At 38.9% G+C, this 12,467-nt stretch overlaps 1 protein-coding gene across 1 annotated transcript in view; it reads right to left on the bottom strand.

Moving 5' to 3' along the window:
- PLCH1 (phospholipase C eta 1) overlaps positions 1–12,467 on the bottom strand; it is a 202,163-nt gene that overhangs the window by 54,112 nt on the left and 135,584 nt on the right. The window contains exons 7-8 of the mRNA XM_036120610.2: positions 2,754–2,847; positions 270–473 (exon numbers count right to left, since the gene is read on the bottom strand). Of these exons, the coding sequence (XP_035976503.2) occupies positions 270–473; positions 2,754–2,847 (298 nt within the window). The remainder of the gene's footprint in view (positions 1–269; positions 474–2,753; positions 2,848–12,467) is intronic.

The following is a 12,467-nucleotide window of genomic DNA, read 5'->3' as shown; positions in this document are numbered from 1 at the left end:
AAAATATCTTTCGAGGAAAGCTTTCATTTTCATCACAATCTTTTAGCAACTGCAGGTGTGTTTCCTGACTTCTAGTTCATCTCTCTTTCCCTCCTGACTGGACAGTAAGGAGGAACCAGAGAGCATTACGAGTTAAGAATGACTCTAGGAGCAGAAAAATGGTTCTGGTCCGTGTGAGTGCATAGTTCAGGTCTCCACTGTCTGGACTTGACTGACTGCCTAAACGGCACATTCAGCAACACGCAGCGGAGCTCAGACGAGGCACGAACCTTCCACACAGCGGCAGCCCTCCTGCAGCACCCGGGCGTACATATCCACTTTGGACTGAGAGAGGAGCTGGTCCCCGGTCAGGTATGTGTTGTGAGAGGAAGCGATGTAGTAGTTGCACAGGGGCTGATCCATGTCCTGGTACACTTCATGGTGCAGTGGGTTAAATATGTCACAAGCAGGACTACGCATGAAGTTCGTGAACCCTTTGGAAGAAAGAGAGAGTGAAGTACTGTAGCTTTCCAAGCATAGGTACTTAACCGACCCCACCGGGGACAACAGAGATCATAGTGATTAGCTTATTTACACTCAGGACAGCTACTGGCAGGAATACTAAGGCAATGAGATTTGCTTCAGGTCAAAGAGTGTCAAAAACTGAAAAGTGACTGGGGAATAGCAGTTTAAACATAACGTACAGAAAAATCAGTCGACTTGCCGAGAATTTTGATTGAGTCCGCAGGAGAGGGCTTACTGCAAAGCCATTCAGTAGCTACTGAACTCAAGCTATGATTACGTAGCGTGATCTAATGGGAGACTGATGCAGTGGTAAAGCCATATCGACACAAAGTGCTGCACCGATCAACCAGCAACTTGATGAGTTATTAATTTAAAAAACAGTATTGTTAGTGCCGTAGCCGAGGCAGCAGGTCAAAAGTTAGGCACAGCCTAAATCCAGAGTGTGATTATTTGACTATGAAATTGGTTTGGGAAGATGCTGCTAATAGCTGGCAACTTTTTATAACTTTAAAATAGTGTTTAAAGATTATGCAGAAATACAGAGAACAAACTGACGGTTGTGGGGCGGGGGGATGGGTAAAATGGGTGCAGGGGAGAGGGAGTACAGGCTTCCAGTTCTGGGATGAACAAATCACAGGAACACGAGGCTCAGCGTGAGGAATACAGTCAGTGACACTGTAACAGTGATGTAACAAGACAGACAGTAGCTACACTTGCGTAATACATAAACTTGTCAAATCACTAAGTTGTACACCCAAAACTAACATTGTGTATCAGCTATACTCAAATAAACAAATACATAGTACGTAGAAAACCCTATCAGTTTTCCACAGTTTTTCAAAACATAATACCTGAGTAGAAGAGGCACTCATTAATATATGAATAAACACAGGAATGATCCACAAGTACCTAAATGGAATCATCAGGGTAAATTGTTTCAGGTCTTCAAGAATTATGTGGATAAAACCGTGTCTGTAAATATCCTCTAAGTCTCTGGAGAATTTCTTCATCCCTATCCTTATGTCCATAATGTAGAAATCATGTTTAATTCCATTTTGGGGGGCTCCACCAAGGAAAACATTCATTTCTTAGTAAAGGCCCAAATTAGTTTATCTTCTCTAGTTGTTTTAAAAATGGTATAAATTTTAAAGTATTCCTTTCTTTTAGTTACCCTCCACCCCAGGAACTAAACCAGTGGTATCAAAATCCTCTTGTCCACACTGAGCCTGAAAGCAGGGAGGAACAGAAGGCCAACAATCTAAAGTAGTAAGATAAACCATGGCTTTGGACGCTCTGGAAGGCAATGGGTTGCCCCAGTGATCTTTCGCTAAGATTGTTGGTTCTGCCTGGGACTTGATCTCCTGTTGGGTAGCACCATGCAGTTTATTTCCCCACATATTTTAAATACATATAACTTATACATACATGTAGCTATATTCACATTTATGTATAAGATCCGGAAGCTAGATTCTGACTATATAACTGTGGGCAAATTACTTAATTTCTTTGAGAGCCTCACTTTCCTCAACTATATAACGAAATAGTTGTATTAACAAAATTTGTGGTTCCAACTTCTCCACAGCTACCAACTAGGTAAAACAAGTTCATTGCCAATATTTTTAAAGAAACGTGTACTTTCAAGTCGCCAGTGTCATAGGTTAGTTATTTTAAGACCAAATTTCCTCTTTTGAAATTACCAGGTTCAAGCTTTCCAAAATTAGCCATTTGAGAAAAGTCCAAATATCTCTTGACATCTATCATACACATGGTGGGATAGAGCTGCCTTGCTTGGAGTGGAAAATCATCATCAAAAAAGTAAGAGAAAGAGCAATATCATGGCATCTGTTTTGTAGGAAAATAGGCTGTATTGTGAGTTTTATTTGAATCATCTGTAATCCATGAATATCTCCTGATTTCTTTTTCTAAAAATTGTGCTAGAATTTTACTTAGCAGACTGAATTGAGAAATGAGAAATTAAGAATATTGGTTATTTTAAGGGAGGCAAACCATAAGAGACTCTTAACTATAGGAAACAAACAGGGTTGCTGGAGGGGAGCTGGGTGGGGGGATGGGGTAACCGGGTGACGGGCATTAAGGAGGGCATGTGACGTAATGAGCACTGGGTATTATATGCAACTGATGAATCACTAAATTCTACCCCTGAAACTAATAATACACTATATGTGAACTAACATGAATTTAAATAAATCTTGAAAGGAAGAGAAAAAAAAGAATATTGGTTATTTTACCTTCTATGCCAAGAACATTTTTTGCCTTATTTTCTTCTGAAACTTCAAATTTTCTTACGACGTCAAGACAATACTCTGTTGTCACATTATTCATCTAAACAAAAGAGAACATTAGCAGAGCCTCGGGAATTTCATGAGATATTGTCCTCTATGCTAAAAGGGCACACTTTGTAAGCATTCCTGATACAGTGCAACATGTTTAAACGAGCAGTGTTTGAGATTACTAGTGTCACAGTAACTTCATCTTTGGAAAACGATCATCTCAATCTTCCCATATTATCTTTCAGATTTAATCAGTGAAAACATCCCTTCAAGTACTAGACAAATGTACTCCATGAAGCAAAATTAATAAAATTAAACCAATAATCAATGCAAATCCACTGCCAAAATCTACTTATTATAAACTAGTAGCTATCTGCAAACTAATATTTTCTACACAAACACTAAAATTTGCCAATCATAAATATAGATAGGAAGAAAATGATTCCCTATCAAAACAGAATGCTCTAGGTAAATCCATACATGTGCGTGTAGATCTATAGATCTTCCTACTGAATCACAAGAGCCATCTGCCATGACGATTCAAGCTCACAAAGATTAGCAAGAGAAAATAAAACCAAAAAGCTAGGTGAAGCAGCTAGCATAACAAAGAATTCTGGAGCTAGTGGCTTAGGTTCAAATCGGCCAGCTTATATCATTAACAGTGGGATCTTGAATGAGTCACTTACCCTCTCTGTGGCTATTTTATAAGGTAGTTGTGAGAATTAAATGAATTACTATCAAAGTGTGGCATTAAAAAGGCAGTGATGCTATTAAGAGTCGTTCTCAAGGTTGCTGCATGAACATTACATACTTAGTGTCACTGGGAAAAGCAAACTCTTCAGGAATAATTTCTTTAATTAAATAGCAAATTGCAGGATGTGATATTTTGAGCAAAATTCCATTGAACCCCACAGTCTAACAGTGACATTTAAAAATACTAATGAATAGTGATAGAGGAAGCTAATCCTATGAGCCAGTATTTCATATTTCAAATATTTTATTATCTCTTAGGTTCAATACTTATGTTTTACTGCAATCTAATTTTTCTAAACTGTCTATTTAATAGCATTTAAACCTTTTTCAGGGGAACAAAAGCTCTGTTATGCAGCTATTTTTTGCCTGCTTGAAAGAACATAGAATGCTTTTTTCCCCCAAACTAGCTGTGCAACGGCTGATGCAACTGTTGAGTAAATTTTACAATCCTTACTACATTCAGAGGCTTATATTGCCAGACAACATCAGAAAATACCATAAAATAAATGAAACCATGCTACCTATAAGAACTCTATTGCCCTACTCAGGCTTTGAGCAGGTCATTAATTTGTCTGCAATATACTAGAGAGATTTATCACGTGCAATCTAAAAAACAAATAATTTCCCACAAAATAAAAAGAGCCAAATTGATAACAACAAAAAAATTCATGTGCCACGGGAAACCTGAGTTTACATTGCAATTATTTGGTTTATGAGGCTATTTGCTCAGAGATGTAGGGGTCTTGTCCTGGACTCAGGTAGTCTACCAGGAGCCCATGAGATCTACAAACAAACAACAAAATACTGTCATCCTGGGATAGAACTAATTGGAGATGAGCAGAGAACATCTTACTAGTTCAAGATACAAAGCAGAATGTGTTAACAAAAAGCATCCTACTTGAGAAGTATTCAGTAAATTGGCAAAAAATATCAGTGGACATTCTAGGATGCTCACAATTTCCTGGGCACCATATAAAAATAAATGTGAGGGGCGGCTGGCTGGCTCAGTCGGTAGAGCATCCGACTCTTGATCTTAGGGTCATGAATTCAAGCCCACGTTGGGCGTGGAGCCTACTAGAGAGAAAGAAAGAAAGAAAGAAAGAGAGAGAGAGAGAAAGAAAGAAGGAAAGAAAGAAAGAAAGAAAGAAAGAAAGAAAGAAAGAAAGAAAGAAAGAGAAAGAAAGAAGGAAAGATAATCCATTTTCTACCAAAATTCAAGTATTAAGGATTAACTCAGTGACATGCAATAAAATCTCATAATAATGAGAAAGGAAATGTACAACTCATTCAGCTTCCACGCTTCCCCCATCTCCTGGTCTAATTTATTAACCTCCCAATAGCAAAATCCTGCATTTTTACACAACTGAATTCTTTAGACCTTACTTAAAAAGTTATTGTGAGATTTTACTGTGTGAATGAGGGTTCAACATAGGTTAATGCTCTTTACGGTTCCTTTCCCCTTTGTTTTGTGACATAGCTAATAAGGTGAAATAGAACACAACTTCTCTCTACTCTACTCCTATTTCTCATGCAGCTCTTTTGAAAATTTTGTTTGCTATCAGTGTCTGAGCCACTTGCTGTTTCCAACACGGAGGACTGTTCTTTCTATACCAGGCAACTGGTGCTAAAAGAGCTTTAAAAAACCTGAATAGACTAATGATTCTTTACCTTTATATAATGCAGTCAGTGCTGTGAAGTTTATAAAGAGCCTTTACACACAAAATCTTAAATAGCTCTTACAACAGTCTTGTAAACTTGGGATTTTAATCCCCATTTTAAAATATGAAAATTTATGCTAGGAAAGGTTCACTATGTCAAAGTCACAAAACCAACAGAAGGCAGGGCCAAGGATCAGATTTCAACCTTCTGACTTCAAATCCAAAGCCTTTTCTTTTACACTATACCTATTATCTGGGAGTTTTTATTTGTACTGAAAAATTGAAATGCTTACTTTCAAAACTGTTTTTTCAATATAGCTGAAACTCCTAAATCTTAACTTCTTGAGATGTTTTAAGCTCTCAAGTTAGTTATTATAGTTTGAGTTCTTTGATTATTCCAGGCTGGACTCCATTTCTCTTTTCCTTGTTTTCTATAATACTTAATCTCATCCAAAAAAGACTAACTGGCCCTCATATTAAAGGTCAATCCACTCCAGATGGACTCGTTGTAGAAATCAAAGTCATAGATCTCTATATAACATACTATTATTCTGATCCTAAATTTTTATCCCCAGACTTCTTATAAGTTATCTGGCAAAGCTTTGACACTGAGTGACAATTTCAAAACAAAGTCAGAAGTAAATAATTCTATTTCTTATAGCTATGATTCCCAAAGCACATCAAACACAAAAATCATAATATAATTTGCAGAGAATTTTAATATTGCTAAACTCTTTTCAATTTATTTTTATCAAAGTAATATATTCATAAATAAGTCAAAACTAAGATGCTTATGATTGAAAGCAGAATTCCCCCTTCTATATTGAGAACCACTCTCCAAATAAAAGTAATGTCAACACTTCTAGATATTTCCATTGGAAGGAGTCTTTATATTCCTAATTACTATGTTAATGATGTTATTTTCTGTTTTTACACACTTTAAGCATTATCTCTTGACTTTTTTATTGTGTTAAAGATTTAGCTAGTTTGGGCCTGCAAACTTTCTCCCTCTACCCCTCCACCGAGGATAGCTATATCTTAATTTTTATCAAATTACTATTGAATTTTGAATTATTCTGATCATGCAAATGTTGAATACTGAGTCTATGGTATAATGATCGTATTTCTTTTTTTTCTTTTTTTAAGATTTTATTTATTTATCTGACAGAGAGAGACCCAGCGAGAGAGGGAACACAAGCAGGGGGAGTGCAAGAGGGAGAAGCAGGCTTCCCGCTGAGCAGGGAGCCTGATGCGGGGCTCGATCCCAGGACCCTGGGATCATGACCTGAGCCGAAGGCAGACGCTTAATGACTGAGCCACCCAGGCGCCCCATGATTGTATTTCTTACAGGATTTTTTCCAATCTGTTAATTACTGCAATGTCTACCCATTTGGTTAATTTCTAGTGTCCCCCTCATAAATTCTTCCTAGTGACTCTAATGGCCTCTCAGTTACCAAAGGCAACAAATAACCCATGAACTCCAACTCTTTATCCCCTAGAAAGGTCCTTCTTCTTCCAGGCTGGTGGGATTCCAGCACTTCAATCAGCTTTTGTTCTGACTTCATCCCCTCACGCTCCTCAGAGAACACTCAGAAAGCAAATTATTTATTTCTTGCATGTGTTTTTGTGTTCTTAAGTGTGTTTTACTCTGCACACACACTCGGTGGACAGATTAGCCAGGTGAAAATTCGAGGTCAGAAATCGTTGCTCCTATGTTGTTGGTTTCCAGAGTTGCTGTTGAGAAGTCTGATGCCATACTGATTCCAGTCCTCTGACAACACCTGTTTTTGCTTGTTAATTGCATCAACGTTTTTTTTTTTTCCTCTCTCTCTTGCTTTGTGTAAACTTTTAGGGTTTCACTTTATCCTTGGCATTGTGAAATTTCATTATGATTTGTCTCTGTGTGGATCTTTTTTTTTGAGAGAGAGAGAGTGCAGGAGTGAGGGGGCGGGGTCAGGGGGGACAGGGGCGAGGAGAGAGAGAGAGAGAATCTTAGCAGTCTCCCCACTGAGCACAGAGCCCACCCTGGGCTCAATCTCACAACCCTGAGATCATGACCTGCGGGGAAATCAAGAATCCGATGCTCAGCTGACTGAGCCACCCAGGTGCCCCTCTGTGGATCTTATATTCACAGCACTTGGCACTCAGTGGCCCTGCCAGCCTAGAGAGTTCTAACTTTCCATGCTAATCATTTTTTGTATTATTTATTTTATAATTTCGTCCCTTATATTTCTTCTTATCTTTTTCTGTAACTCCGATTATTCAGAGAGTGGACCTTCTGGATCGACCCCCTAATTTCCTTATCTTTTCTATTTTCCATTTCTCTGTGTTTGCTCTATTTTATGGGCAATTTTCTCACTATCTCCCAGGTCATTTATTGAATTTCGTTCTCTGCTCTTTTCCTCCTCTGAACCATCTTTTCCCAGAGGGTATTGCTCTGGCTTCATGGCTACAGTCTCGTGTTGCAAAACTCTGATATTAATGGCAGTTTTAAAAATGTCCTTTTCCCTGCGCTGCCTCTATTTCCTCCAAGTTTCCTGATGCTCTGTCTTTACCTTGGTCTCTGTATCTTATGGTAGAGGATTTCCTCAAACATGTGGTAACCTTGCCATTTTAAAACCCATTTTTTAAATTATTTAAACGTGTATTTAAAATCAAAATAAATTAGTTGGAAGCTCTGTAATTCCCGAGCAGAGCTGACTGACTGGTGGGCTTCACTGTAGAAGTCCCTGGCTGTACTATTTTATCAGATATCTGATGTAAATATCTTCAGGTTTGGGTTTTTTTTCTGGGGTTGGTATATTAGTTTCCTAGGCCTACTGTTAATAAATTACCACAAACTTAGAAGTGTATTGTCTCACAGTTCTAGAGACCAGAAGTCCAAACTCCAGGTGTCGGCACGGTCGACTCCCTCTGGAGACTACTGAGGGAGAATCTGCTCCATGCCTCTCTCCTTGCATCTGCTGGGTGCTGACAAACCTTGGCATTCCTTGGCTTGGGGCTTCGTAAGTTCAGTCTCTGCCTCCGTGGCCTTCTTCTGTGTGTCTAGGTTGTCTTTTCTGGCATTTCTAAGAGCACTCATCATTGGATTTAGGGTCCACCCTGAATTTAAAATGATCTCATCCCAACATCCTTAACTTAATTACATCTACAAAAACCCTATTTCCAAATAAGGTCACACTCACAGGTATTGGGAGTTAGGACTTGGGACGTATCTTCTGGGGCCACTATCCAACCCACTATGGCTTGTCATATTCTCCTATTTCCTACCTGTAATCTCCCCTATATAAACATAGGAGCAGATTATTAGAAGAGGGTTATGGTTCTCCCACTTCAATGCACAGATGTTCACTTTGTCCTTGAACTCATTACCTATTTCTCTGAAACAAGCCACCCAAAACTTAGAAGCTTAAAACAACAACCACGTTTGTTTGTTTGTTTTTAAATCACATTTGTGCAGGATGGCAAGTGGGATTGGGTCTGGCTGGACAGTTATTTTGCTGTTCTCATCTAGGCGTTGTTCAAGTGACTATAGGCACGCAGTCACCTGACTACAGTTCGGTGGTCTAAGATGGGCTCACTCACATGCCTGCGGTGGGTGCCGGCTGTTGGTCCTGGGCCTCTTTCTCTGAGGAGTCTCTCATCCTCAAAAACACTAGCCCAGTTTCCTCATGTGGTAGTCACACAGTTCCAACAGGGCAGGAGTGGAACCATCAGGGCTTCCAGAGGCTCCTTGTTCATCATTTCTACCACAATCTATTAGTCAAACCAAATCCCGAAGCCAGCCCAGATTCAAGGGGCAGGAAAGGAGAGACTACTGCTTGATGGGAGGAGAAGGAAAGTCATATTGACAAGGGGCACACATACAGGAATGGGGGAATTCCTGCAGCCATCTTCACAGACCATATGTCCAGTACTCAGGGGGGCCTGGGATGCCTCAAGCTAGACCCTTCCGGGCCATCCTTCTCCGGTTCTGACTTCCACTGTTATGCCAGGTTGGAGGAGGGACAGTTACCCTGCTGCAAGAGGTAGGAGAGAGGATCTAGAACACCACTTCCAACCAATGCTTGTGTTTGTCACCCCTCCTCATCTCCTATTTTCAAGGGCATCATGTAACTTTGATTCTTGAGCTTTTCCGGGATTCTGCTGAGTGAACGAAGTTGCTTCGTGTTTCTTGCTCTGTGGGCTTGAATTTCAGTGCTCTGGGGTCTCCTTTAGATCAGACAAATTTCAAGATCTTGTTGTTCCTGTCTCTTCCCCTGTTCTCTTTGTCCTTGTAGTTTTACGCAGAAGAAAAAAGTCTCTTTCCTGTATCTTGGGGTAACTTCAGAAGGGAGTGGAGGAGCATCTCTAAATGAACGGTCCTTCAGTTTTCAGCTGAATAAGAAACAATTTACGTCCCCAAACTGGCTACCTCTAACTCATCCTAATATTCAACCACACATTTCAAAGCATTTGAATGTATGACTACTTCACAGAAAATGTCATTTGGGAACTATATTCAGGGCAGCAAAAATATTACAAGATACAATTACTCTGAAAACTCTCTCAATTGCGTTAACTGTGAATAATTAAGTAAATGAAACAGAAACTCAGGAAGGACTCTTAAAGGAATGCTTTTATGATGAGGAAAATGCTTTAAAAAAAAAAAAAAGATAGAGGTACACTGGCACCAAAAGGGGTAGTTATAAACGAAGAAATGTTTATAATTATTTCTTATATAGAGAGAAGGTTAGAATGACCATGACTCTAACCACATCATTCTGGATTCAGTGAAAGATAATGAAGGGAGATGGCACAGTGACGCTGGTAACTGGATCAGAAGAATCAAGGGACTATTTTAGCAGAAAGAATAAAGACACAAAGGGGATAACTGTTAGAAGCACCACAATGAGATAATGTATAGATCTATGTCAGATAAACAAGTAACAATAAGAAGGCCCTCTAGCATGAGATCAGTAAAGCTCTGAAAATTTCCCTGGAATTAACCACCCATATGCATATTTCAGATGAAAGTGAAATCTGCATGAAGAGAAATCTGCTTTTGATTTTTCCATGGAGGTGTAGCCTTTGCACTCAGTAAACAGCTAGGTGGTTTCTCAGACTGCAAGGATGCTTCAGTCGTCCTGCCTTCACTTCCTCTCTCCTCGAGCCACAAGAAACAAAAGGATAGAAAGAAAGTAGAGGCTTGTTAAGAAAGGCTGGAGGGGGATGGGGGAATGAAATCCAATTATCGCTCCCGAACCAAAACTCTGAAAATCACTGAACACAAAACACATTCCGCCCCAGTGCCAGCAAATGGATAGTAGATCTGGAGGAGACATAGATTGTTTTTTGGCAAACACAGGGGGAAAAAATGAAACCAAAAAACCTCAACCCGACCTAGTACTTTGGAATCACAGACTCGTGGATGTCGGTGATCTTTATTTGTGGTTGCAAGGAAGCAATGAAAGAGAAATGTCAGCCAGCTGGTTTCTTCTTAACTGGCACTTCTTCATGGATATAAAAGACAGAGAGAATTTTCCCCTAGCACATCCAGGTTTTAAAAATGAAAGACCTAATCAAACAGCAGTTGGACCTGTCAAAGGTATGAATTCAGGTTTCAGAGAGCTTCAGTGAAATAAAAATCTGACCCGTGGGCCAACATTTGATTTCACATCATCTTTGACAACATATGTGACCAGCAGTGAGATTTCATTTCACAACTGAGTAAATCTGTAAAAGTTGAATACTCTGGTGTGTACACCAATCTTATGCCATCAAAAATGAATGAATTACTGCCATATGAGTCGTCAAATTGCCTCCAATTTGTTCCATTGTGAAAATCCCGTTTTAAAACTCAAAATCCCACAAAACTCTTAACTAATGGCTCTCTTGCTGCATATTTAGATTGTGCCCAATTTTTCTCTATTTTAAAGAATGCTGAAATGCATAACTTCACATCTTTTTTTTTATGAACACAATTATTTCCTCAGAATGAACTACTAGAAGTAAAACAGATTGGTCAAAGGTTTATAAGTTATATAAAATTTGATAATTAAACTGTCCCAAAATGATTTGATAATTAAACTTATACCGTTCCACAACTTCACTGGAAATGTAAGAAACAGACACCATGTCTGATAGTATTTTTTTAACCTTTACTAATTTAGTGGGTGAAAAATGGTCTTTTCATTTATTTCATATATTTGAATTCCTAATGAAGGGTGAACTTTTCAATAGGCTTATTGATTTTTTATGAAATTTTTTATGTTTCAAATGTTTTGCCCATGTTTCTATTGGGTATTCATTTTTTTCCTCAGTAGTCGACAGCACTTTCCATATTAAGGAATTTCACCGTTTCTCCCTTTGTATGTTACAAGTATTTTCCTAGTTTGTGCTAGACATTAATTTTATGGTGTTTGATAAATTGGACTACACAGAAACTTAAAAGTTTCAAGACATTAATATTTTCCTTTATGGCTTATGTATCTTGATGTATGATAATTTTTGAAAAATTTCTTTCAGGGGCACCTGGGTGGCTCAGTTGGTTAAGTATCTGCCTTCAGCCCAGGTCATGATCCCGGGTTCCTGGGATCAAGCCCCGCATTGCTTCTGGCTCCCTGCTCAGCAGGGAGCCTGCTTCTCCCTCTCCCTCTGCTGCTCCCCCTGCTTGTGCTCGCTCACTCTCTCTGTCAAATAAATAAATACAATCTTTAAAAAAAATTAAAAAATAAAAACATAAAATATCTTTCAGATTATGCCCGTATGTAGCTTCAAGCTAATTTAGAAAATTAAACTAGATGCAGGTAATCGTCTGCCAGGGGCAGATGTCATAGAACACTGGCTTCTGTTTTCCCTAACAAAAATTTACTGGTTGAACGTCAATATAACCAAAAGGAGGGAAGAAACACATGCCCCTTAGCAAGTGACATTCACTATTGTTATTCAAATGGCTGGGTTAATTCCACTTGTCCAAATGAATTTGAAGTCAGTAGTTTTAAATATTGTAATTTTAATTTGTTACACTGCTGTGCTTCTGAGTATCTGTGTCAAAGGGCCTTCACATTCATCGTTACAATCAATGTTCAATTTGACACTGTGAGATTGGAAAGGTAGATATCAGCTCCCTTTTATAGATTAGGAAACAAAAGCTCAGAAACAATAATGAACGACCTGCCCAAGATTCTCCAACCAATAAAGCCTGTAGGGTATGGAATGTAGGTCTTCTGGGCTCCCAGTCTAATGTTCTTTCTACTGTATTAAAAGAGTTGTCCAGGTG

Source organism: Halichoerus grypus, chromosome 1 (genome assembly GCF_964656455.1).
Source record: "Halichoerus grypus chromosome 1, mHalGry1.hap1.1, whole genome shotgun sequence".
Taxonomy (NCBI): domain Eukaryota; kingdom Metazoa; phylum Chordata; class Mammalia; order Carnivora; family Phocidae; genus Halichoerus; species Halichoerus grypus.
Note: the sequence above shows the minus strand (reverse complement) of the source record. Positions and strands in the feature narration are given on the sequence as shown.